The sequence below is a fragment of the Mytilus californianus genome, unplaced genomic scaffold, assembly GCF_021869535.1.
Source record: "Mytilus californianus isolate M0D057914Y unplaced genomic scaffold, xbMytCali1.0.p SCAF_10, whole genome shotgun sequence".
NCBI lineage: Eukaryota > Metazoa > Mollusca > Bivalvia > Mytilida > Mytilidae > Mytilus > Mytilus californianus.
This window is the reverse complement of record NW_026262582.1, coordinates 45,965,285-45,993,150: the sequence shown is the minus strand read 5'-3', so window position 1 is coordinate 45,993,150 and position 27,866 is coordinate 45,965,285. Positions and strand designations below refer to the sequence as shown.

Below are 27,866 nucleotides of genomic sequence, written 5' to 3'. Positions count from 1 at the left end.
TTTTTATAAAAGAATCTGATTTTTTTTTACTTAGTTTAGATTTGAGGGATTTAGCTGGACCAATAAGCAAAACACCGGAAACCATATAAATGACAAGAAAAAATCATGTACAATTAAACAAACTTATAACAAATGGTTATATTCAATAACGAGTCCCTTATCCTTAGTTAACAAACCATAATCAAATATTTTATTGACATTAATTGCTGTCATACAAATTGTTAGTGATTTGTGACATTATAAATACATTTAGTACTAACGACTATTTTATATAAGGACAGTGTAACACTTCTCTCGAGTATATAGCCGACAGTGGTCGTTGACATTATTTCAGTTAGGATATAAGGTCATAGTAAACTAAAGTAATATAAAACAACATCAACTATTATACAAGAAAAATAATGTAAAAGGAACCCAGCGTTTTCATTCTACATCTTTGTATTCAAATTTCACAAAATAACTTAGTTTTGGGAAAATATTGTGGTCATTTAAAAAAAACCAACGTAAATTTTATAATAGAAATTTGGAGAATTGTATCCCCAAATTATTATATAAGCAAGATATTAAGGGGGTACCCAGCACTTTGACTAACATAGATTTGGCTCGTTTAATTTTCATTAAATTTTGAAAAAAACATTGAACTTTGACCAGTTGACAAAAATATAAAAAATTTAATGAAATTTAAGCCACACACTTAACAGGAATAATTTCATTGACTATATAGCAGTTTGACAAACACTAATTTTGATCATTGAAAAGCTTGATTTCTCTTTACTAATAGTATGTGATTAAAACGTTTATCTGGTTTTTAAAGAGTTAATTCCCTTAGGTGTTCTGTACCCCTTTAAAAGAACGAAACAAATTGAGACACTATCTAGGAATGTAAATAATAAAATAGAATATCAAAAAAAATTTGTGACTGTGGATTGCTGACTCATTGACGTTGACCCACAAACCCCTTTTTTTATTCATAGAGAATTTGAATTATTTGATGATTGATTACGTGATAAGAATCGGGCAATAGTGAAAACATGACACACAAAAAACCGCTCAAGTTTACATTAATTTACGTTCAAAATGTATAATAGTGCATTCGTTTCCTTTACCTAGCTGTTCTCGGGTATTTCAAGGTATATTTTGGTTGAAATGCGAAACAAAAGACTTACCATTTCTAACTCGGGATGAAAGTAACTTCAAAATGGGATGGTTAGTTCAACATTTTTTTTCGCCATGTTTTGATATACTTTTATATTACCTGACAAAGACTGCCACGTAAATACTAAATGAGTTGCAAAGATAAATATAAGTTGCACATTATTTATTCAGAATAGTGCATGGGTATATCTTTATTTTTCTCCTGTATATGAAATTCCGTGTACTTACGCTCAACGAGAGACAACTTTGTTCTAATTTTTACCAAGATAAACAAAACAATGTAGTCTAAGAACGATAACTCTTCGACTCTACGTAAACCGACCTTCATTTCTGCAAACGATTTTTATTTTCCTATCAATGATAATGCATCTGGGGTTAAATTAATGTACAAGTTTTGTAAAGTTATAACCTTCGGAATATTTTTCTCCAGTACACTAAACCCCCTCCATCTACAAGTTAGTAATAATATAAAAACGAGTTACAGAAACAAATACTAAACAATAGACATGTTATATGACATATATTTATAAACTTGGATATGACAACAACTAAAACACCGGGTTTACAAAGTCAGACTGGAATACGGTTCATAGTTTATTTAGCGAGGCTCTATTATGACATAAACTGGATTCTTTGGTCGGAGAATTCCCCCAGACGTAGGGGTACAGATACCAATAGAGTATTGTCCAGCTCTATTGGTATCTGTAAATAAACAACACACATATAGTGTAAGGGAGCTACCATTTGATTTTTATGGGGGGGGCTAGGATGAAATTTGAAAAAAAATAGGCAGGACAAGAGTTTTGACTAAAAAAAAGGCAGGATGAGACACTTTGCAAAAAAAAAAGGCAGGATGACAATTTATGTAAAAAAAAGTCAGGACCGAATAGAGTGAAAAATAAAAAGGCCGGACAGAGATTACAACTAAAAAAAATGCCGGACAAAATTTTTCATCCTAGCCCCCCCCCCATAAAAATCAAATGGCAGCTCCCTAAGATTAACAACAACACTTAAAATAACAAGTCTTTTGATATATTTGAAATAACTACACTACCAATGTCTAAACCAAGGTAGTAAGATATATATATATATGTTTGAATATGTTGCCTCTAAACTGGTTTCAAAAAATTTGAAAAAAATAGGCCGGACAGGAGTTTTGAGTAAAAAAAAGGCAGGATGAGACACTTGCAAAAAAAAAAAAAAAAATCAGGACGACAATTTAGGTAAAAAAAAAGTCAGGATAAACTAAAAAAAAAAGGCAGGACCGAATAGAGTGAAAAATAAAAAGGCAGGACAGCGATTACAGCTAAAAAAAATGCAGGACAAAATTTTTCATCCTAGCCCCCCCATAAAAATCAAATGGTAGCCCCCTAATACACTTGTATCATTATAATATTGCATGTACTTTACGAATATGTTATTTCAATTTTAAGTACTCTCAGGTAGATTAGTTTTAACTAATGGTATTATCCTCTTCAAATAAAGACTGTTTATTTATTTATTTATTTATTTTATTTAAAGCCGTGCGCTTATAAAAATTCTGCAAAAATATCCTTCGTGAGCCAACTTGATCTGTGATAGCTAGCTTGTCCTTGTAATCGCTCATTGCGTAGGACTAATCCATTATAGTCATTTATTACGACAAAATCGCTTTAAAAATGATTATTTTTTTCAACTGAAAATTAAACTGTAATACGTCTTTTTAGTAGCAAACCTTCGTATCAGGTGTCGGTTTTAACCGGAAGTGTTGTAGTATTCTAACCATTGCCATTTTTGTTTCTAGATTTGCCAGCCTCATTCCAATACAATTTCTAGGTCCATGACCAAATGGCATGTACGAATAAGGACTTCGGGTTTCTTTGTTTACTGCTGAAAATCTGGAAAAAAGATTTTTTGTAAGATTGTTACAGCATTTTATTAGTTATCAGTACAATCAGTGTTATATTATATTGTATTATATGTGACTATTATTGTTGTGGTTACCAATTATGTAAATCAATTGTATCTGATTTTATGCCCTTTATGGGCCCTGTAATTTGGGAAATAAAAATATTCTATTCTATTCTATTCTATTCTATTCTATGTAAAACGGACTGTGTACCATTAATAGCTTAAATGAAATTATTCTGTTCAGCAAATTCAAAACTCGGATAAATATGCAACAGACCAACATACAATCAAACAAAAAAATAATATTACATCAAATGTCATAATTGCTTGGTTTCAGTTTTTTGCATGGCAAAACAAAGATCTTGAACTCATTTACCAAAACATTAGTGATAAGGGTACCTTTCCGGGTCAAATGTTTCTGGTTCTGGCCATAGTTCAGGGTCATAATGCATGGCATATATAGGAACTGTGACTTCAACGCCATCTGGTATTCTGTAACCGTTCACTGTTACCGATTTCATGGTCTTTCTGTTTGTTCTGAAATCATACAATTTGTACAGGTCAACTCGACTATCTATACTACTAAAGGAAGAGACCGATTTCATTGAGCCGCAACTCCTCTGAAACTATACAAAGTCGGAAATATTTGTGATATGACGTATAAATGTAGTGTTTTGTACTTCCTAAATTTGTCTTTGAAACAATCTTTTTTCCACAGAAAACGCAAATTTTGAGAAAATATCCAAATTCGGAGACCGTTATCGATCCGTGTCTTATACGATTTCGCGCATGCTCAGTCGACGTACTGCCCGACAACTTGACCCACAGCCAACTCGCACCACTCAAACACTCTCACTAATTATTACAACTTGCATCACTTTATCAAACTCGCACCACTCAAAAAAAAGAAATATAACAAACTCGAAGAATGTGTTTAATCATTAGATTGTTTTCTTCTTCTCTTAGTAAATTCCTCCTTTCTCGGAGCACCCGTGTCACACAGAGACAGAACTCGCACCACTCGAGAAAAAAAAATATACTACAAACTCGCACCAATGAAGAAATGATTTAAATCATCAGAGAGTTCTAGATTGTCTTCTTCTTATCTGAGTTATTTCCTCCGTTCTTGGAGCACCCGTATCACACAGAGACAGAACTTGACTCGCACCTTTCTAGAAAAAAAATTAATACTACAAACTAGCACCACTGCATAAAAACAGTTTGAGAAACACCAACCCAAGCTGTGTATCACCATAAACATTTCAAGTAGTCTTAATTTGAATACAGGTAGATGTGGGGTATACGTCAATGAGACAGTAACCCAACCCAATATATAACAAAAAGACATCTGGAAGTCAATAGTATCAAAATCTTGTCACCAACACATAATTCTCCATATTACAAAACACATGACGATATGTCATTAAACAATCACTAAAATCCTTACTCTTAATTTCAATACAAATTTTACTTGTCTTAATACAATATAGATCTTCACATTTGTATTTTATGATAGACTATGTGTTGTTTATAGCTTTTGAAAAGTCTTTATAGTAGTATGCCCGCCATATTTGTTTTAATGAGCAACTTTAGTAATTTTGTTTTCTTTTTTGTAAATTTATGGCGTTCAGAACAATGGCGTCTGCATGATTGAAAACCATATCTGTACCTGTTCCAAGTTAGAAAATCTTGTAATACTCACTGAGAGTCATTGTTAGACAACCCACGATGAAAAATTTACGCTTGAAATTGTATCGAATATAGGCCTATACCTTGTAAACTATTTTTTGAACATAGTCAGTCATTTTAGTTTTCTGCTATGAAACTAATGGAATAACGTACCTTGTACTTGGTGGATACATTCTCATAACCTCACAGAAAAACATGTCAAGGTACTGTAACTTCATTATTTGTTCATAGCTTGGCGAATCCTGTAACGCAAAAGTAATGCCAAAGTGTGTTTTCTTTATTTTACACTCATTTGCTGCTATATTATAAATAATTTGAGGTTGAAAAAACAAACGCAAAAAAAAAATAAAAATTCAGAAAATCTTTTAAAAATTAACAAATTTCGATTATCAAGGGAACTTCAGTAAAAATTCACCTAAGATAACAAAGACTACAATTTGGTATACGCTAGTCGCGCATCTCGTCTAAATAAGACTCATCAGTGGCGCTCGAACAAAACAAAAAAAATAGTTGGAAGGCCAAATCAAGAACACGCATCAAATATCTGCCACTGGACTCACAACAATCAAGCAATCATTTAGTCACCCTTAGTCTTCGTAAAAGTTTAAAGAATAAACACAAAATCAACAAAGAGAAACTTTAAGTGTACTTCATGAGGACATATAAAAATAATCACTCACCAACACTTCATATATCTTTAGTTTAACATACATCATTTAACATTATTATACTTCATGTCAAAATGCCAGATTTTGATTGGTTAATACGAGGTGGACAATTTACTCTATCCCATGGCAAATACTCTATTACCCTTCACGGAGACGCTTGATCAAGTGTGCGCTTTAATAAATACTAATGGACGTCATAGTTTATTACTTTGAATTTGAAATTTAATAGACAGTAATAACAGAACATTCAGTATAATAAATTAAATAACACATATCTGAGAGGGTGATAGAGCAGATTGTTACCCCTCGAAAAGACATTGTCAACCTTGGCTTCGCCTCAGTTGACAATGTTTTCTCGGGGTAACAATCTGCTCTATCACCCTCTCAGCTATGTGTTATTTATATAATGTCTGTTTTAACAAATAAACAATGATAATAAAATCACCTTGCCAATTTCATGGTTGATTTCTTGAAATAATCGCTCTTGATGATCTTGGTGAACCGCCATACGATAAATGCTGAATATCAGCCCTGCTGCAGTTGTGTCATAGCCATCAAGGAAAAAAATCAAGGAGTTCGCTAAAATCTCCGTTTCTGTTATACCTATATCATACAGGTAAAAATCGAAATCAGAAAAGTGTATATTATACTTAAAAAACATGTTTCAAAATCAACAAAGAGTATCTTAACTTTTTTGCTGTATATTATTTTTTTTTTTGGTTTATTGTCTTGTACATAAATCAGGCCGTTGGTATTCTCGTTTGCATTGTTTTACATTTCGTTTGCCTTTTACAGCTTGCTTTGTGGTATTAAATTTGCTCATTATTGAAGGCCATACGTTGACATATAGTTGTTAACTTTTATGTCATTAAGTCTAATTTTTATATTGTCAATTTTATTAGAATAGGACACATGGGCATTATTACTGAAATTTCTAATGGTCACGTGTTCATTAATTTGAAGTCATTCAAAGGTTAGAATGTTGTAGGAATGTCTGCTTTGATCATTTTTATACAATCCTTACCTCGTTGCTTATACATTTCAATGGTGCCATTCTTTATATCTGTCGCACTCTCTCCTTTATAATTATTTATCATCAGTTGTAAAAAGTCTGGCCTTGTCTGAATATAAACACATACTTTAATTAAACCATACTCTAACAGGACAGAGTGTAGATACATAGATATTCTATCATTAAGAATTATTTAGTTTAAACAGCATAATGGCGTAGCTTACGTTGAGACAACCGAGGCAGTTGTGGAAAAAAAAAACTTTTATAATCTAATTCTTTTAAACAATTTCGACCTGAAGCAGCAGACTCGCTACCAAACGCTTATAAACCGACTTGTATAATACTATCAGACGGCTTTTTGTCGGTATTGATTCGTAGACGGATAGACGGTATCCTTTGCAAATTCAAGACTTATTGAAACATTTCCCTCCCCTTATTGGAAATCCCCTTTGCGGTGGTTTCAGTAATCTAAAGTATGTCCGACTCAAAGAAATCGACACAATTGAAGCTTACAGATTTATTTAACCCTACTCCAAGCAAAATCAGTAGAATAGATCCTGATGATGATCCAACTCACGAGACTTCTCCGATCGAATCACTTGCCCATTCAGGTAAAACATTAAAATTATTAATTTTGTGTTTGAAATTTCTAGTAAATGAGGGTCTGGATGAGGTAAATAGACTTGCAATAAATGTAAAGTTTAAAGAATAGAAATTTAGAATGGTGCCAAAATATGAAAGGAAAATAAAATTATGGGCAAAAAGAATTAGAAATGAATGTTCAAACCCTCATATCTTGAACCGGCAGTATGTAGTACTAACATATACAACTGAAACATCGTTGTGTGTTACCCCCCCCCCCCTTCCCTGAGTCCCATGTCTTCAATTTTAATTACACAGAGTTTCATTGACTTTGATACCAGTAAAAAAAATATACAAATTTATATATATCAATCAACATGCAGACTGACACAATTTAAATTTTTTATGTTGTTTTTTTACTTTTTTTCTCGCTATTTTAAATTTATAGTTTGGCATTAGTAGAATTTACATATTTAAAAGAGTAATTAATTCTAGTCCTTCCAAGAAATATCGGCGAAAACAAAACTGAATAGAACGTGCCATGTCGCACTTTACATATAGCGTGCGGCCCGGGTTTATTTCCTAACTTATCAGGAAATGTTGCTGTTCAATCCGTTCGTCGTTTTGTGATGATCATCTATTCGTTTGTTCGTGACCGAGTGAGTAAATGATTATCACAAACATTTTTTTAATAAACCTTAATCATTTCGTTTGTTTTTTTCTGCATTTAAAATTCTGTTCATGCGTCTTCTAATCATCAAACACGGTCCTGTTTCCCTTCTGATATGACTCGTTAAATCTTGTGTCACAGTAAGGTACAGACACAGATATTAGAGAGTGTACGACGGTTTGGAAATTAATTGGCAGATTCTGTGAGGTGATCATATCTTCACGTGTTTTGTTATTTTTATAACTTTGAGTTGACCGTAGATTAGATAGTATCGGTTTAAATCATACACAACTTACTAAAGACTCGGGAGTCGAAAAAATTTGCACAAGACATATTACTAGTATAAAGTCACCTGCGTTTTGGTGAAGACAGTATGATGACCTCAAGATGTTGTATAGTTATTTGTGTCGTTTCAATGTGGTTGCTGTCTCATAGACCGTGATAGACGTATACATTGTCCCATATCTCCTTTTACTCACTGCATGGTTATTTGAGTATACCTTCAATTTATATCATTCATAGCGTAAACCTTTTAATCGTAATCCACTCGTCAATCGTTTCAAGACTTTTAAGGTTTTGCCGGAAACTAGCGGTTTACAACTCTCCACAAGAGACCAAATGACACAGAAATTAACAACTATAGATCACCGTACGGCCTTCAACAATAAGTAAAGCCCATACCGCATAGTCATCTATAAAAGTATAAATCATCCCGAGGGTCCGTTAGTCCACAATCGAAATTAGGGAACTGATATAATCTCTTCTAAAACAGATCTAAAACAGATCCCTTTCTGCACTTAGAAGACTTAAACTATGGAACCGGACAACAATGACCGATCATCGATTGAACGGACTGGCCTTAATGCACATCCACAAGGATAAAGAAATTGACCGAAACCTTGTATTGGACAAGTTTGACGCTGGGGAAATAGAAGAATTGGTGCTTTGCACCTGTAGAAGACTTTCAGTATCAAAATTTAAAACATATTACAGAATTCAACTTTCATAAATAAATCTAAAGCACACATGATTATGGTATTTTAAAACACTAGTATTCAAGATCTCTTACAAAGAGAAAGGAAAAAAGTAACATCGGAGCTTGACATATTGTTTACATGTAGCTTTTGTTAAAACGTATTAGCATTATTATGTTGAATAAAGTAAAACAACTGCTATAACTTTAATGGTTTTTTTTCGTTTTTCAAATGGTAAAACCTTTATAGCATCTGGGGGGCGCAGCCCCCCCCCAACCCCCCCCCCCCCTCCCACCCCCCCAACCCCCCCCCCCCCTCCCACCCCCCCAACCCCCCCCCCCCCCCCCCCACCCCCCAGACCCCCTGCCTCGGTAATATCAAAGGGCAAGCTACGCCACTGCAGCAACTATAGTGATACATTATTAAAATATGTAAAATGTCAAAATATTGTTGGTGTATTCTGTTGCAGTCAATCAAAGTTAATGCTAACTACTATCAAACTACTATCAAACTACTATCAAACTACGATTAATTTTAATAATAGTAGTTTAACCGTTTAATTCTAGTTTGATACGGTTTGATTGACTTTAAGAGATATTTTTAATATTATTGTTTTCATTATCATATATTGTTGCTATAGATTCTAATCAATTTAGATATGGTTTTTGTCGAGCCTTCGACTTTTGTCGCAAAATCGAGACATAGCGATCCTACATTCCGTCGTCGTCGTCGGCGGCGGCGGCGGCGGCGTCCACAAATATTCACTCTGTGGTTAAAGTTTTTGAAATTTTAATAACTTTCTTAAACTATCCAGGATTTCTAACAAACTTGGACAGAAGCTTGTTTATGATCATAAGATAGTATCCAGAAGTAGATTTTGTAAAAAAAAAAATCCTGTTTATCCGTATTTTACTTATAAATGGACTTAGTTTTTCTGCCAGTTAACATTACATTCACTCTGGTTAAAGTTTTTAAAATTTTGATAACTTTCTTAAACTATCCGATCCTGGATTTGTACCAAACTTGGACAGAAGCTTGTTTATGATCAAAAGCTAGTATCTTGAAGGAAATTTTGTAAAAATTTATTTCCTGTTTTTCCGTATATATCTTATAAATGGACTTAGTTTTTCTTCCAGTTAAAATTACATACAGTCTGCAGTTAAAGTTTTTAAAACATTAGATTCATAAACCATCCTGGATTTTTACCAAACTTGGACAGAAGCTTCTTACAATCAAAAGATAGTATCTAGAGGAACATTTTTAATAATTTTCCCCATTTTTGTTGAGCCTGCAACGTGAGACATAGCGATCCTTCATTCCGTCGTCGTCACACTGAAAACATAGACATCAGCAAAAGAAGGCGAGACACTGGGTTTCGCGGAACCCTTACGAATTTTATCTCTTTTAAAACAATGCATAGGCTCCTCAAGCAAAGTTGATTAGAGAGTCATTTGGCTATTAATTTTAAGTCACTTTTGCTCAAATAACTCTTCATGTGTTTCACTGCCGTTATACGTCCTTGGTTTTTAAATATTTGGCTTTGATTGGGAGCGTTCCCGATGAAGGTAATTCCAGAAGAGCACTTCGGACGCCTACTATTTAGAAAGATATTTGTAATTTGTTGCTGTAAGCAATTAAAATAAGTTTTTATCAAATACACAGATTTTGTTAAGTTTAAGTGGTTAAGTGGGAGAATTGTTCCCATGCTCTCGGCTCCTGCGCCCCTGGAAATGTACAATATCTTTTGATGTATGATGATTACCATTTTGTTATCTTTTCTTTTCTGTATTGCAGTTTTCGTAATATCCATGAAAAAATCAATGGCCTCACTTGGAAAAGGTCGAATTTCAAATTTGCTGAAAACGTGTCTTAATTCTGGGAAGAACGCTGTGGGAAAGAAGTAAATGATTTTATTCAAATTTTGAATTATTATATTTTTAAAAAGAAAATTTGTTATTTTAACTTCTTTACGTGAAGATATGTTTAATATTGAAATTATATTAGCTTTTTTTTTTGTATGTTAAAATGAAGACATCATCAAGATGAAAATGCAAACTATATTTAACGTCACATTAAGTAAGGTAGTTTTCTCGTTTTAATTGTTTTTCATTTGTCATGTTGGAACCTTTATAGCTTGCTTTGCGGTATGGGTTTTGCTCATTGTTAAAGGCAGTACGGTAACTTTTGGTCTCTGGTGGAATGTTGTCTCGTTGGTAATCCTATCACATCTTCTTATTTGCAAAACACAAGAGATGTTTCCTTTTGAAATCATAAATGTATATAGTGTAGCATCTCTGAAAAATCTAAGATTGCTTACAGGTTTTCAAAACGAGGCGAAAACTGGCCGAAAATGCAAACCGTCATAGAGAGCTGAAGAGACAGAAGTCAAAACAAGAAAGATTAAAATGAACTTTTGTATCAAGTACAATTACACTAAATTAATACTAAAGAGTGGACGATAGATACTCTATATGAATAAAAAGAGATATGGGGTATATTCCAAAGTAACAAAAACATCCAAAAGGCAGTTATTGGTCAACATACAGTCTTCGAAACTAGAAAGGTGCCTGTATACAAAACCCATCTAATATTAGAATTCCCGGTGATCTTTCAATCTTACCTTGTAGGAGAAATAGCGGACTCGAGAACTTCAAGCTTGTCATTTCTTTAGCCATCTTGATAAATTCATTATTTGGATTCTCTTGGGAGTCTACCTTAAGTCCAAATGCTGTCCCGCATATAACATCCATAGAAAATCCCTGACATATTCTGTAACATAGAAACTGAACACCGATAGAAATTGGTTTCAGTTCTGTTGGAAAATGATTTTTATAACGTATAATAGGGTTAAAAAGATGAAAACAACAAATTGTTGGTACATATATATATCATATCTAATAATTACTTATATGGACAGTTCATCTCTTGAATACTATGAATACAAGGAGAAATGAGACAGTAAGTTGGAATTCTATGCGACTGTCATACAAGTGAGAGATTTGGCTGGCTATAGGGCCGGGTTTAATCCGCCGTTTTCTGCATGGTGAAATGCATGTGCCAAGTCAGGAATGTGACAGTTGTTTTCCATTCGTTGGGTGTGTTTGAGCTTTTGATTATGCCATTTTATAAGGGGACTTTCCGTTTTGAATTTCCCTTGGAGTTCGGTATTTTTGTTATTTTACTTTTTTTGGGACAATAGTGTATGAGCAATCGGAAAATTGTGCGACAGACTTTATACCACAAAACTTGAGATCAAATAAATTATGAATGTTGGGATTTCGATTTTTATTCTATTTTCACGATTAAATTAAACTGAACGTATCACACTCACTGGTCCATGTTGACTGATGTGTTCCTCTGTGACTGTTTCTTGATTTGAGATATTAGCTGATCAGAACAATCTTCGATTGATGAAAACATCTGGAAAAAAATCAACAATACTGCATATAAACGAGTGTTTAAGGATGTTCGCTACTCTGTTTCAAAATAACAAGCTTTGTAAAAGACTGTTATAAATTGATAGTATATAAATGAAGGAACTAAAATTAAGGGTTCGTGTCTTTGTTTTCGAGATATAAGCTATTGAAAAATTGGCGGGAAATGATTCTCTCTAGACTTTTCATACATTTAACATTGGCACCTTTTTTCTTTCAAAAACTATGATGAAATAATAAGGATTTTATAAGATTTTCAAATATGTCTTTTTAAACAATATGTTATTAAATTATGAAAAGAAATGTAGGGGTTAGCAGGCAAATTTTTTTAATAGCACTACATAGATAAAACCAGAGGATTCCTAATATCTGGCTAAAAACTCAAAAACAAGTGGAGCGAACACCCTTAATATAAAAGGTTTGAACTCCTCAAGGAAAGTTGACCGTAGATTGATATGGCTATTCTCTTGGGGGAAAACAATTTTGTTCATATGGCTATTCTTTTGGGGGAGAACACTTTTGTTCATATAGCTGTTCTTTTGGGGGAGAACACTTTTGTTCATATGGCTATTATTTTGGGGAGAACACTTTTGTTCATATGGCTATTCTTTTGGGGGAGAACACTTTTGTTTATATGGCTATTCTTTTGGGGGAGAACACTTTTGTTCATATGGCTATTCTTTTGGGGGAGAACACTTTTGTTCATATGGCTATTATTTTGGGGAGAACACTTTTGTTCATATGGCTATTCTTTTGGGGAGAACACTTTTGTTCATATGGCTATTATTTTGGGAAGAACACTTTTGTTCATATGGCTATTCTTTTTGGGGAGAATACTATTGTTCATATGGCTATTCTATTGGGGGAGAACACTTTTGTTCATATGGCTATTATTTTGGGGAGAACACTTTTTTTCATATGGCTATTCTTTTGAGGGAGAACACTTTTTTTCATATGGCTATTATTTTGGGGAGAACACTTTTGTTCATATGGCTCTTCACGTATTCAAGTACTTATACATCATAGTCTTTTAAATGTTTGGGTTTTTGATATAGAGGTTAATCCAGAAAAGCGCTTCGTACACATCAGAATAATTATTATATGGTATATCTAAACGAAGTGTAAAAGCAACAAACCTGTTTTAGTTTGGCTGGACTAAACGATGGACTGAGCACATTACGTAAGAACTTCCAATGTTCTCCTATCGCTAGCGTTACTGCTGAATAGGCCATCTCTCCAGCGTAGGCTAGTTCCTGTGATTATAAATCATTTAATCTTTTCGAAAACGAGACTGCATTGCATTCTTCATCCAATAGTGAAATAACTCAAAATTTAAATGGATACGAAATACTGCCTTTATGGGGATCACTTTCAAATAAAAGTTGCAATATATTATTTGATAATCCAATTATTGATTTTGGTCGAATGGTGTGGCCAATGTTTTTCAAAAGGAAACATGCATTTAAACAGGAAATACAGAAAAAAGTGGTGAAATATCCTACTATTGAAGCTGTCAACAATGTCTAGAAGCAAACATGTTTAACCCCGCCATATTTTCTATGTGCCTGTCCCAAGTCAGAAACCTGTATTTCAGTGGTTGTCGTTTATTGCTGTATATTATATTTGGTTTTTGTTCTTGTTTTGTACATTAACAATGCCGTTAGTTTTCTCGTTGAATTGTTTTACATTCGTCGATTCGGGGCATTTTACAGCTGACTATACGGTATGGGTTTTTGCTCATTGTTGAAGGCCGTACGGTGACCTATAGTGGTTAACTTCAATGTTATTTGTCTCTGGTGGATAGTTGTCTCATTGGCAATCATACCACATCTTCTTATTTTTATATTTGTATTCTTTAGATATCATGTTACACAGTCCTATTTGGAGGACCATTTTTGAACTTTTTTTGCCCTGCTCCTTGACAGCTACAAAGTCTATGTTATTTTTAAAATGGTCTTTGGAACTGAAAACAAGGGACTGTTGGATAAATGATTATTGTAAAATGTATCGGAGTATGTATTTTTTATGTAATTTGTCACAATCTGTTGCATGATTTTATTGAGCCTCCTCATGGGATTTTTGATTATGTGATTACTTGGCCGTTTTTAGAGTGATTATTTGATTACCAGACCAACTATTTCATGATTATTTGATAATCTAGGACTGTATTTTTGATTATTTGATCATCTTGTTTAAAAAAAATAATTAATGATTTGATTATGTGATTATATTGGCAAAAAATTTGTGATTATGTGATTACTTGGACATCCCCATGAGGCCTCTTTATTGCAACACCGATCATTATCATAACAAAGTTGTTGTGAAAAAGCAGCTTCAATACAATTTATATAAAAACAAGGCTTCATCTTTTTGTCATTGCAAAACCAAAGCTGCATGATCACTAACTAATATGCATAAACACAACCTGTTGTCTTAACATTTTCTCTTAGAAAGCAATGGAAATTTGATATACACCGTGTTTGAAAATACAATTGAAACTTAATTATCCCAATTATAAAACCCAACAACTTGGCTACTTGTACTGAATGTTAGTTGAAAGATATTGTCCGTTGTACGACTTTGCAAGGCTATGGAAAAACAGTACAATAACGGGTGTTGCACGGACATTTTTTATGGAGTTACACGGACACTTTTTATGAATATAGTCACTCGTGCATTCAATGAGTTCATAGGCACTTTATCGTGCACTTGGTGGCACAATTACCTCGTTTTATGAATACAATTAATATGAAAAGCGTTCATAAAACTTATATTTATAAAAAAGCTATTTCCCAAAATGCCGAAATTAAATAAAGTATCTACGAAGTTACTGACCGCAAGAGTAACTGCAACCATAAAAAGTTTCCATGTACAAACCTCTCGTGGGTTTGCTGAGCAGTTAAGCTGAAATCTTTTAAAGCGTCTAAATCGAAAAAAAACTATACGGAAGATTTGTTATAAAATATAAAGTGGCTTCGAAAGAGGACATTACTGTAGATTCATTTTTATTCGTGGTATACCAATTTTCGTGGTTTTCGTGGGACACAGCAAACCACGAATTTAAGAATTCAACGAACAATAATCCCGACAAATTTGAAATGAATCGGATGTTTACTTCCGGTTATCTTTTGCAATACTAGTGTAGTGTTGATTCGGGACAAACATGGTAACAAAACACGTGTTTTAAATAAAATAGAAAAGTATTTTGATTACATTTATTCATATACTAGTATTCCACTTTCATTTAAACATTTTAACAAACATTACATACAAGTACATATATAATAAATTAATTGAAATTATATAACCGCTCAAATACACATACATGTAACAACACATTTGCACACATACTTTTAACAATCTTTAACAAGACTTTAGTTCACATACATACAATGTCACTCAGTACGAAACAAAGCACTAGATAAAATGTTCTAATGTCAAATTTACAATAAACCTGCTTTACGGAAGCCAGACTTGATTAGGTCGGTACGTGTGGACATGATCTGGTGTGTTGAAACTATCCACTGGGCATGAACGGGTTTCATGACGGATGTCTTCAAATCTACAATGACCTTTGGTGCACGTTCACCGGTGATGTCTTCTTGATGGTTTAGTTGTTGCACTACTTGTGCTGAGTACCAGTCATGGAAATTAGATTTTAATTGTTCTTTATATTCTCGGTTAACGGATAAGTCCAACGGCTGTAGTTTGTCAGTACAGGCTGCAGGCACAAACAAGGGAATGATGTCATTTTTCTTTAAGTGGCTTAGCAGCTTTTCTCCTGTGTGGGCTCTGTAAACAACAAAGATAGCTACGGCTTTCTGGTTTTTCTGAGAAAGAGGAAGATCTTCAATAATACCCTCTACGTAAGGCAAGATGACTTTATCTACAAAACGGATCATTGTGTCTTCATTGCTCCAATGTGTCTCGGTACTTGTAACATCCCAGTTGTCTGGAAAATCGACACCTTTCGGTAAACTACGGTCTGTTTTACCCTGGTAAATTAGCTGAGGTGGCAATAGAGACCCGTTCATAGATGTTGCTAGAAGAAGTGTTATTTGACGTTTGTCATCAATTCATGTGATTGGTACCTGTTGGGAGCCCTGTTGCTCCATTGTCCAGTCGCCGCCTGGTATCAGCTGACACCCGGTCTGGTCCCAGTTAATCACAAGAGAGTCTGGAATGCTGTGTTGCTTAATGACTGTGCTGACTTTTTTTACGTACTCCTGTTTAATGTCGTCGAAATCAGCTGGTAGATGTTTTACACCCTTGGTTCCCTTACGCTTAACGAAGCCCATGCGGCGGAAAACGGAAATAGCGTAGGTCTTTGTAATGTTGATATGCCCGCCATACTTTTGCAGCTTGTGTCTGGCGAACTTTGTCACAACGGCCTCAGCTGCTGCCATAACGATGCGTGAGTTGATGACTCCACCGTTCTTACGCACGTTGAGAATCCATTGTTGCACGTCGTTATCTAGGTGACCAAGTAAGAGAGGATTTCCACGTGGCGATCTTGGTAAAACTTCTATGTCTCCACCTCCTTAAATAAACAATAAAAACTTTAAAATATCATTCATAATCTACGTTTTTAAATTGATATAAATTATTCATTAGAAAATAACGGTGAATGAGTTGTTAATTACCGTGTCAAAATCTGGTTTTATTGCCGATTAAAAGGATTAAGGGTGGGACGTTGCCCTTAGGTGATATTTTTGTGACAGGAACAATAAAATTCACACCTTTGACTTTGCAAATATGTAGACAATCGTTTAATAAGGTAACACAGGTAGAATATATTTTATTTCAGATAAAATTTCGATAAATTGCAGATGTACTTTTGCTTATTCTGGACAAAAACTACACAACTTGCATTTCAAATAATATTCTGATAAAATGCCGTTAAAGCATTGTGTTTCTTTATTCTGGACAGAAACAACATTTTATCAAAATAAAATCTTACTGTACAAATTGGATTAAGAAGGAGCTGGGAGGACACAAATTGCATTTCAAATAATATTCCGTGAAATTGTCGTTTAAGCGTGTACTTTAGTTTATTCTGGACAAAAACGACATTTTTTACGAAATAAAATTTTACTCAACAAATTGGTCAAAGGAAGAGCACGGAGGTTACAAATTGCATTTCAAATAATATTCTGATAAAATGCCGTTTAAGCATTGTGTTTCTTTATTCTGGACAGAAACAACATTTTATCAAAATAAAATCTTACTGTACAAATTGGATTAAGAAGGAGCTGGGAGGACACAAATTGCATTTCAAATAATATTCCGTGAAATTGTCGTTTAAGCGTGTACTTTAGTTTATTCTGGACAAAAACGACATGTTTTACGAAATAAAATTTTACTCAACAAATTGGTCAAAGGAAGAGCACGGAGGTTACAAACTGCTTTCAAATAATATTCTGATAAAATGCCGTTTAAGCATTGTGTTTCTTTATTCTGGACAGAAACAACATTTTATCAAAATAAAAATTTACTGGCACCTGAACCTAACGCGATTTACTGTTACACAATTTAATTATAATTCTTTCAGACATTGATCAGTACATTTCATACTTTATACAATTGAAATTTTAATTAAAAATTCGACCATAAAAATTTTAAGTGCAATAATTATTTCCGATATGAAACTAAAAATAAGAATAAAATTAGCTTTTTCATGTAAAAAAAACAAAGCACTAGTACTATTAAGATAAAAAAAAATTTCGAAGTAAAACGTTAAAGATGAGAATAATTATATTTAGCATTGAATCTAAAAATTGAACATAAAAAAGAAAATATTTTTCTTTGAAAACAGATAAAAAATCACGATAGTTACCTTGTTTTTTAAATTTAAGGTAGGTGTCTCTCATGCTACGAACAGACGTCTCGCTAACTTTCTTGCCGAGGTCACTGGAAAACTTGCGTGCAGCTCTAGCCACGCCATTCTCGACTGAATATCTGGCAATTTTAGCACGTGTCTCGTCATCATAAAAGTTGTAGTCTCCCCGTTTGCGTTTTCTGGTTGGAGTAGTTGGAAGGCTAGTAGCAGAATTCATCGTGTCAATACCGTCGTTGGCTGCTTGGGTTACAAGAACATCACGTTGTGTACTGCATTGAGATGGATCGGGCAAGCCTGGCGTGGCAGGAGCTTTCACCTTAATACTACCGGACTTTAACCACTGTTGAAGCGACATTGTTTGTTATGAGGGAATCATATTTCCCAGAGTATATATAACAAAATCGTGAGATGAGTAAATTTTATCATTGTTGTATGGCTTGGGTTCCAGCTTGGATCGCAAACTTCGTTAGCTTGTTTCTTACTTTTGATCATTTTCTAATTACTTCTTATTATGTCTTGATTAGGAAAAATAACTTTCAATCAGTTGTACACCAAAGGGCCTTTGTATACCTTATAAAATTCTAACGACAAATTATAAATTGTAAAGCAAACAAATCATTAGTTGCCTTTGTCCGCGCTTGTAAATGAACACTTTAACATAGAATGTCCAAGCGAGGATTTTGACGATTCAAAACATTTTCAATGAACTACTATCTTTTGTTTAACTATTCTTCATATACTAGTAGTGATCCACGAATTTACGTATCTGAAACATTTTTTTTTTTTTTTTGAAACAGCGAACCACGAATTTACGTATCCCACGAAATGCCTTTTTTGCTCTATCCACGAAAATTGATACCCACGAAAATAAATGAATCCACAGTAACTTATTTCTAGACTATAAGACTATTGTGATAGGAAATATAGATTAAAGGTATTTTTTTGTTTGTCACTACTTAAAGTCCACCCCTATCGCTATCGCCTCGGACTTGAACGGAGCAGAAAAACTATACGGCAACGGTTGTTACCAGCCTGTTTTTTGTTAGTATACCTTTGTTCTGTATCTAATACTAATCGAGAAACTGATATCATCACGTGGTACAGAGCTCGATAGAATACACGGACAACATAAACTAGTTTGAACAAATGGCAAAAAAAAATCAACCCACCACATGCAATTCTGTAATTAAGGAGCTACCATTTGATTTTTATGGGGGGCTAGGATGAAAAATTTTGTCCTGCATTTTTTTGTTGTAATCTCTGTCCTGCCTTTTTGATCCTTTTTATTTTTCACTCTATTCGGACCTGCCTGTTTTTTATCAGTTTATCCTGCCTTTTTTAAATAAATTGTCATCCTGCCTTTTTTTTTTTGCAAAGTTGCTCATACTGCCTTTTTTTTTACTCAAAACTGCTGTCCTGCCTTTTTTTCAAATTTCATCCACGCGTTGCAATACGTTGTGTGTTAGAAAAGCATCTGTATTTTTTTCTCGGTCAGAATGCATTAGTCCTTTGTTTACTTATACATACTGATAAAACTTACTGGCCTATCAGAAAAATGTTTGAAGTCTTTGACCCATATCTCTTTGATCATATCAGGATCTGAGATGAGAATAGACGGAAAATGTCCAACGTATGTCCTGCAAAAATGATAGCAGTTTATTTACCTCTATGTTAAAGATATCGCCTACTATAAAATTTAAACATTGAATGAAGATCGACATAAAGGTTTTTTTTTCAATGTGTACATGATATTCCAAGCTTTTAGTATAAATCTCGGATAGTTTTAATTACTGTGTGCTATATAATATATCAGATTTTTTTTTATTGTTTTCATTATTTTTAAGGGGTATGTATTTCGATTTATTTTTCCCTCTTAATATATTCTAATTTAATGGGATTTTTCTTTCAATAAAAAAATCGTACCATTTGTCGTTTGTTTTATTGGTTTAAACCGTCTTGTTAGATTTTTTGTAGAAAGAAAATGTAAACCTTATTTACCCAACAACACGACCATACTTTTTAACCAATTCTATATCCAGGCCATGAAATCCCTGTAAAATGAACATATGTTAGTCATAATTATATTTCATATCTATGTTTTCCTTAGATTACATATAATTGATACGCCAATATACATACTTCAAAGAATTCCTGATGCAATTGTATGTATACATTAGTAAATGAATATTAGTCTTAAACGGTCATTTTTTATCTGAACATCACATGACAAGTCTAAACAATGAATTATTCAGTCATATTCACCGCTGCAATTGTTTGCACCTGTCCTAAGTCAGGAATCTGATGTTCAGTAGTTGTCGTTTGTTGATGTGGTTCATAGGTGTTTCTCGTTTCTCGTTTTTCATACAGATTAGACCGTTGGGTTTCCCGTTTGAATGGGTTTTCACTAGTAATTTTTGGGCCCTTTATAGCTTGCTGTTCGGTGTGAGCCAAGGCTCCGTGTTGAAGACAGTACTTTGACCTATAATGGTTTACTTTTATAAATTTTGACTTGGATGGATAGTTGTCTCATTGACACTCATACCACATCTTCTTATATCTATATTCAGCCTTTTCCAGTTATCAGTTATTAAGTTAATGACTTATCAACTGCGGTAAATTCAGTACTGTTCAGACAATTCGCTTACGGTCAATTCAGTACTGTTCAGACAATTCGCTTGCGGTCAATTCAGTACTTGTGTGTATTGAATATGAATAACAAATGTTAAGTCAATTAACACATGACAACCTGCATTTTTTTTACCAAACTTTTAACCTCTAGATTTTTAACGTTTGTCTGTATGATTAAAAAAAAAAAATTTTGGGGGTTTTATTGCTTTTCCTTAAACGCTTACCAACCTTTCCTCTTATTGAAATTAATAAAATCCTATGTTGTCATCTGGACCCGCCGAAGGTCAGTGTTTCTCTCCGGTCACTCTGACTTCCTCCACTAATAAAAACTGACCGCCACGTGATAGACAATAGTGCCTATGGTGGCATTAAACACCAATCAATCAATCATTCAGTCAATGTAATCTGGATAATGATATCATGTTGAATATAGAAGCTCACATTTGTGTAATTATTGTATGTAAACACTAAACTAATGATCTAAAAGCATTGTTGGTAAGTGTCTTGGACGTAAATTTACCTTCTTTATCATTTGTGGTAATATCTAAACTAATGATCTAAAAGCATTGTTGGTAAGTGTCTTGGACGTAAATTTACCTTCTTTATCATTTGTGGTAATATCTAAACTAATGATCTAAAAGCATTGTTGGTAAGTGTCTTGAACGTAAATTTACCTTCTTTATCATTTGTGGTAATATCTAAACTAATGATCTAAAGCATTGTTGGTAAGTGTCTTGAACGTAAATTTACCTTCTTTATCATTTGTGGTAATATACCAAGAAATGGTATTGAACGTGGACCAGGAAACTCTCTAAGAACACTAGTTTTAAACGAGGAATAACTAAAATGTATAAAGACACAATAAGAACAATAATACAAAAAAGTATTTTTCAAAGGTAAATCTAATGACTTAGGTGCCCAAAAGTCTCACGTCTCATTATAATAAGATTTTAACTGTAGTTTTAGCTTATTAGCTTTCATTGTTACTATTTACCAGACCATTGTCGTGTTGACTTACTATCAATAGCGGAACTAAACATTAAAGAGTTATCTTTTGAAGGGAGATGATTAATTGTCACCAGTTTTCTACTAGAAATGTTAACTAAAGGATGTTTGCTCCTCTTGTTTTTTTGAATTTTTGCCAGATATTCACAATTCTCTGGTTTTATCTATGTAGTGCCATTAAAATATTTGCCCGCTAACCCCTACTTTTCTTTTCATAATTTTATTGCATATAGTTTGAAAGCCATATTTGAAAATCTTATAAAATCCTTGTTATTTTTTCATAATTTTTTAACGAAAAAAGTTGCCAATCGGTTAAATGTATGAAAAATCTAAAGAGAATAATCTGCTTTTTTAGTTCCTTTATTCAAATACTACCAATTTATAACAGTCTTTTAAAAAGCTTGTTATTTTGAAACAAAGTACCGAACATCCTTAAGTCGGTCAGCAGGCTAAAACTATCATCTACTCTTTCCGTTTAATCAACAAAAAGAAGCATGTCTTTCAAAATAGATGTGTATAATAAGATATAAATTGGATTCGTGTACCAAGATCTTTAGTTTTCTGTGTTTTATGGGTTGATTTGGCATACATAAAAAAATACAAAAATAAATAAGCAATGAACGAGGTTGTTAAATGTGATATATGCTTTTTTGTGCTTCTTTGTTAAATATTTGTTTGTTTTTGTTGTGATTAAGATTGTGACACGGTGTTGACTGCTGTACCCCCTATTTTGACATTTTGATCTTTTATGTCTGTTTGTTTTATTCACGCATCGTTGTCAATATAATGGTATTTGATGCGACTGTCATACAAGTGAGAGGTTTAGCGCTATAAAACCAGGTTCAATCCACCATTTTCTACATAAGAAAATGCCTGTACCAGGTCAGGAATATGACAGTTGTTGTCCATTCGTTTGATGTGTTTGTGCTTTTGATTTTGCCATTTGATTAGAGACTTTCCGTTTTGAATTTTCAGTATTTTTGTGATTTAACTTTTTATGAACTGTTGTTTGATCACTCATGGTGTTTTTATTCGAGTTACAGTTTTTTTCAGTTCGCCCTCTTTTGTGACCGGATCTATTGTAACTCTTTCAATAATCAACGGAACCTGTCATGGGTTACAAAAAATCAAGATGACATTCATGGATTTTCCCTTTTCTTATCTACATACCTTGTGTATATTTGCTTTCCAAATTTGCAAAAAATATAATAAGTATTGAATCATACTAACTTTTGTCATTTCATTGAAAGACACGAGATAACAATTTTTAAATCATAATCTCGTGTTTTTTTTAACTGTTCATTGGATTGAAACCGCATGACAATAATACATGTATTATATGCATTTGCAGGTATAAACCCTGCCCCATTCTTTGAATATTTTGTGCGAAGATGAAATTGGCTTTGAGCTAACTCTAAGTAATTGCGAGTACTCTTCTGTGTTATGTGTCTATTGATCTTTTGTTAGTTATTCCTTTTCATACCGATGTATTGAGTTAAGCCATTTTCAGCTGATTTTTTTTCAGTTTGTTCTTAAGTTGTGATGCTACACCACAGCCTTAGGTTGGGGGACAAACCCAAACATGTTTAACCCCGCCACATTCTTTATGTTTATGTCCCAAGTTAGGAGTCTGTAATTCAGTGATTTTTGGTTGGTTCATGCCGGTCATTTTTCGTAAATTGTATTGTTATAAATTTTGCCGTTAGTTTTCGCATTTGTATTATATAAGATTTTTCATGTCGGTTTTTGTTAGATAGTTGTCTGATTGGCAATCATATCACATCTCATTATTTTAATATAGAAACCAAGCAAATTATGTTGCACATAGTTCTTCTTCTTATTCATACGGTTCGGATACATAATAACTGTATTCCAGAAAATTTAGTGTAACAATTCGTAAGGGTTCCGCGGAACCCAGTGTGTCGCCTACTTTTGCTGTTAGTCGCAGGCTCAACAAAAATGGGGAAACAATTATTAAAAATTTTCCTCTAGATACTATCTTTTGATTGTAAGAAGTTCTGTTCAAGTTTGGTAAAAATCCAAGAAGGTTTATGAATCTAATAAATGTTTTAAAAACTTTAACTGCAGACTGAACGTAATGTTAACTGGAATAAAACTAAGTCCATTTATAAGTAATATATGGAAAAACAAGAAATAAATTTTTACAAAATTTCCTTCTAGATACTAGCTTTTGATCATAAACAAGCTTCTGTCCAAGTGTGGTACAAATCCAGGATAGTTTAAGAAAGTTATTAAAATTTTGAAAGCTTTAACCACGGAGTGAATGTAATGTTAACTGGCAGAAAAACTAAGTCCATTTATAAGTAAAATACGGATAAACAGGATTTTTTTAAAACAAAATTTACTTTTTAATACTATCTTATGATCACAAACAAGCTTCTGTCCAAGTGTAGTACAAATCCAGGACAGTTTAAGAAAGTTATCAAAATTTGAAAAAACTTTAACCACAGAGTGAATGTTATGTTAACTGGCAGAAAAACTAAGTCCATATATGAGTAAAATACGGATAAACAGGATTTGTTTTTTACAAAATTTACTTCTGGATACTATCTTATGATTATAATCAAGCTTCTGTCCACGTTTGGTTGAAATGCAGGATAGTTTAAGAAAGTTATTAAAATTTCAAAAACTTTAACCACAGAGAGAATATTTGTGGACGCCGCCGACGACGACGACGACGCCGACGGAATGAAGGATCGTTATGTCTCGCTTTTGCGACAAAAGTCGCAGGCTCGACAAAAATGTTCAAGCGCCTGTAATTTTTTTCTCTTTGTAATAAAACAGTATGAAAAGAACTTACATGAACAATAGTAATATTGACAACACTATTACCAGCAGCCATGTATCTAATAACAACTCCATTTTGAAGCACATATTTGTCGTTAACGTTCAATTGTGTTGGACCAAATAAATTATCTGCCACATATAAACTTTGCTAAGCTACCTTGCTATTGTTATCTTATACTTTAAAGATGTGATACTTTCACTATCAATTGATCTTGCATCCAACAGAAAACAAGAAATTCCTGCAGCAAATGACTCCATTTTACATTAGTTAGGGTCATCGACACATAGCAAATAATTTCTCTCAACCGGTGTTGAAGAATGTTTTGAACTTGCAGGTGTGTTTGTTCCAAGTTAAAATCTTCACTGCCCGATTTGAAGAACAGCAATGAAAATGCTGTTACTTTTCTTTAGTTTAGAGTCTGTAGAGATTTTTGTCATGAATTATTACATCAAATACCTTTTCTTTCTTTGTCGTTGAAATATGGGACAATAACGTCCATTTTGGGGGCATAGTAATACTAGTCATTTTGTGTTTGATCTTTCAAGATCTTGAAATAACTTCTGAATTTTTTGTTCGTTTTTGTCATTTGTCGGGGTTTTCAACTCTTTTTTTTTGTAAAGAGGAAATGTCTGTGTAGCATAAGAAGCTTATATAGCCTGAACAAATGAGACCATCAAATCAAATAAAAAGTACACAGATCAGAATGTAATCAGCTATTGGAAATCACCCAGAACATAGCATGAGATCATCTGATTATTGAACCAATAAGAATTTCAGAAGAGGAAGCAATGCACTAATTTCACTAATAACAGTATATAAGCCAATCAGGTATGTGTTATTCTGGGTATCTCAGATCATAAATCGGTGATATTTTAAATAAAGCTTAGTACATATACAAAAAGAAACAAAAATTCCAAGTCGGGCAATAATCGAAATGCTAACAATGACAGTCCCAAAAAAGAACTACAGGAACGTAAACAACAGTTAAATACAACAATACATACAACTTAACCAGAAGAACTACGGTTAGCATTTGAAGATAAACTGTCTTACGAAAAAAGTACATGTCACAGAAGACAATGAAAGGAAACAAAGATAACAAGAAATTGGTAAATAGAAAAAAAGCAGCAATAAGCAAAAGAAAAATCTTTTTAAAACTGAAAAAAAAAAAATCATTAAAGAAAACTTGATATAGATATCCTAGTATTTATTAAGATGTCTACAGATACAAAAGCAGCTGTACAAAATATAAATTGTAAGGCATACTGGGAGTATGCCAACAACCTCATAATCCTCATAGACTTTGAAAACCCTGTTTAGCAAAATCATTTTGGGTCATACATCAAGGCACTGCAGAAGGACAACAGCGATGTCGCTTCACTAAAAGAGAATTGAAAAATGCATGAAAACTCAAAAGGTCAAGGCTGCCATCCTCAATAGTCAGTATGATTCAGTATTTACAAATGATGATACAACTGAAATTCCAAAGACAACAAGGAATGTCTTTCCATCTATGTCCGAAATCACTGACGAAAGGTTCACTAAACTACTGAAGAAAATAAATCCGAACAAGGCGTGTAGTCCAGAAATGATAACATGAAGAATAATCATACTGAAAGACCTAGCAGAAGAAACATCAATTTTTCCTGACTACAATAGTACTGAATGGTGATCCCAAAAGAATGGAAGTAAAGTATGCAAATGTGGCGGCTATATTTATAAAAGGGTAATGATTCAAGGTCAGTAACTACCGCTACCGCTCAGTTTCATTGACATATTTATGATGCAAATTACAAGAGAATGAATAGTGAAATTCAACCAGACCGAATCATTAAAGACTTCTCGAGGGCATTTGATAAAATTCCGCACCTACGATTCATTTTCATTTTCTACGGAATAAGAGGGCACTACAGTAGATCAGAGCCTTTTTCACAGGCAGATCTCAGCAAGTCATTGTGGATGGGGTAACCTATGACAGTAGTCAGCCGTGCAACACAAAGAACCCAGGGGCGGATCCAGCCATTTATCAAAGGGGGGTTCCTAACCCAGGATAAAAGGTGGGGGGGGGGGGGGGGGGTTCCAACTATATGGCCCCATTCAAATGCATTGATCGTCAAAAAAAGGGGGTTCCAACCCCCGGACCCCCCCCCCCCCCCCCCACCCCCACCCCCTTTGGATCCGCCACTGAAGAACCGTCCTTGACCCACTTGTATTCCTGGTATTCACAAAGGACTTGCCTGAGTATGTTACATCCAATACTCGACTTTTTGCTGACGATGCTTTTGTCTACAGACCGATAAAAAGCCAAAATGACTGTGAAAAACTCATACAAATAAACCTGATTGACCTCACAACTTGGAAAGATAAATGGTGTATGTCATTCCACCCAGATAAATGTAATGTATTGCGAGTAGGAAGATCTAAGAAACCAATTCTTTACAAATACCACATGAAAGGTCACCAACTGAAAAATGCAGAAACAACAAAATAGTAGTTGATTTAAGTCATAACCTCTAATGCGACGAAACTTCAATTTTGTGTAAGAGTTTATAATTATTCGGTAAACAGGAAGTTGAAGAGCTATAAAACCAGATTTAATCCACCATTTTCTACATAAGGAAATGCCTGTACTAAGTCAGGACTATGACAGTTGTTTTCCATTCGTTAGATGTGTTTGAGCTTTTGATTTTTCCATTTTATTAAGGAGCTTCCGTTTTGAATTTCCCTTGGAGTTCGGTATTTTTGTTATTTTACTTTTTATGGAACCACCACATAGACCATACTGTTAAGAAAGCAAATAGTATGATAGGTTTTCAAAAACGAAAACTCAAAATAAACAACCAGGAGGCCAAAACTGCAGCATACTTCACATGAGTCCGACCAAATTTGGAATACTGACTATGTAATCTTTAATCTGTATACGTAATTCTGCCAATCAAGTCATACCACCGTATAGGAGAAAAGTAGTTCCACCACCGATATTCCTCCACCACTATGTACTATGACTGTGCAGCTATATGCATTTCACATAATAAACAACCTACGAACAAACTGGATGGTCCAACATCATTCAGCTAGATATGCAACAAGTAAACACAATAACACCAGTAGCGTTGCATATATACTAGAAACCTACATTGGAAGATACTCGAGGAAAGAAGGGACAGCAATTCAACTAACCATGCTATAAAATCATAACTTATATAGTGGATATTCAATCTTTCACTTATCTCACTCCCGTCAAGGACAAGATCTAATAACTCGAAGACTGAGATCCAACAGTTCCACATAAGAACAGATGTATTGAAAAACAGTTCCTTCCCCAGAATTATAACACTTGTAACCAGTTACCAGCACCAGTATCTGAGACCCAGACTTAGTTTCTTTCAAGCCGGGGCTATCGTCACTTACTTCTTAACTTGTTAGGATCTAAATTGTAAGTAAGTTCTAACGAAAAAAAATAGCTGTGCCGGTTTAGTGCATGCCCAGGAGCCCCTACGGTAGTCAGAAT

At 33.8% G+C, this 27,866-nt stretch overlaps 1 protein-coding gene across 1 annotated transcript; it reads right to left on the bottom strand.

The window, feature by feature from the left end:
- Nucleotides 1–1,246: 1,246 nt before the first annotated feature.
- On the bottom strand, nucleotides 1,247–24,441 carry LOC127718750 (cytochrome P450 3A28-like). The gene is made up of 11 exons (XM_052224804.1): nucleotides 24,368–24,441; nucleotides 21,292–21,382; nucleotides 13,211–13,327; nucleotides 11,972–12,060; nucleotides 11,355–11,409; nucleotides 6,427–6,523; nucleotides 5,848–6,005; nucleotides 4,888–4,976; nucleotides 3,445–3,582; nucleotides 2,870–3,032; nucleotides 1,247–1,279 (listed from the first exon to the last, which is right to left on the bottom strand). Exons 1-11 carry the CDS (start codon nucleotides 24,439–24,441, stop codon nucleotides 1,247–1,249), a joined length of 1,104 nt encoding a protein of 367 aa, XP_052080764.1.
- Between the last annotated feature and the right edge of the window lie 3,425 nt (nucleotides 24,442–27,866).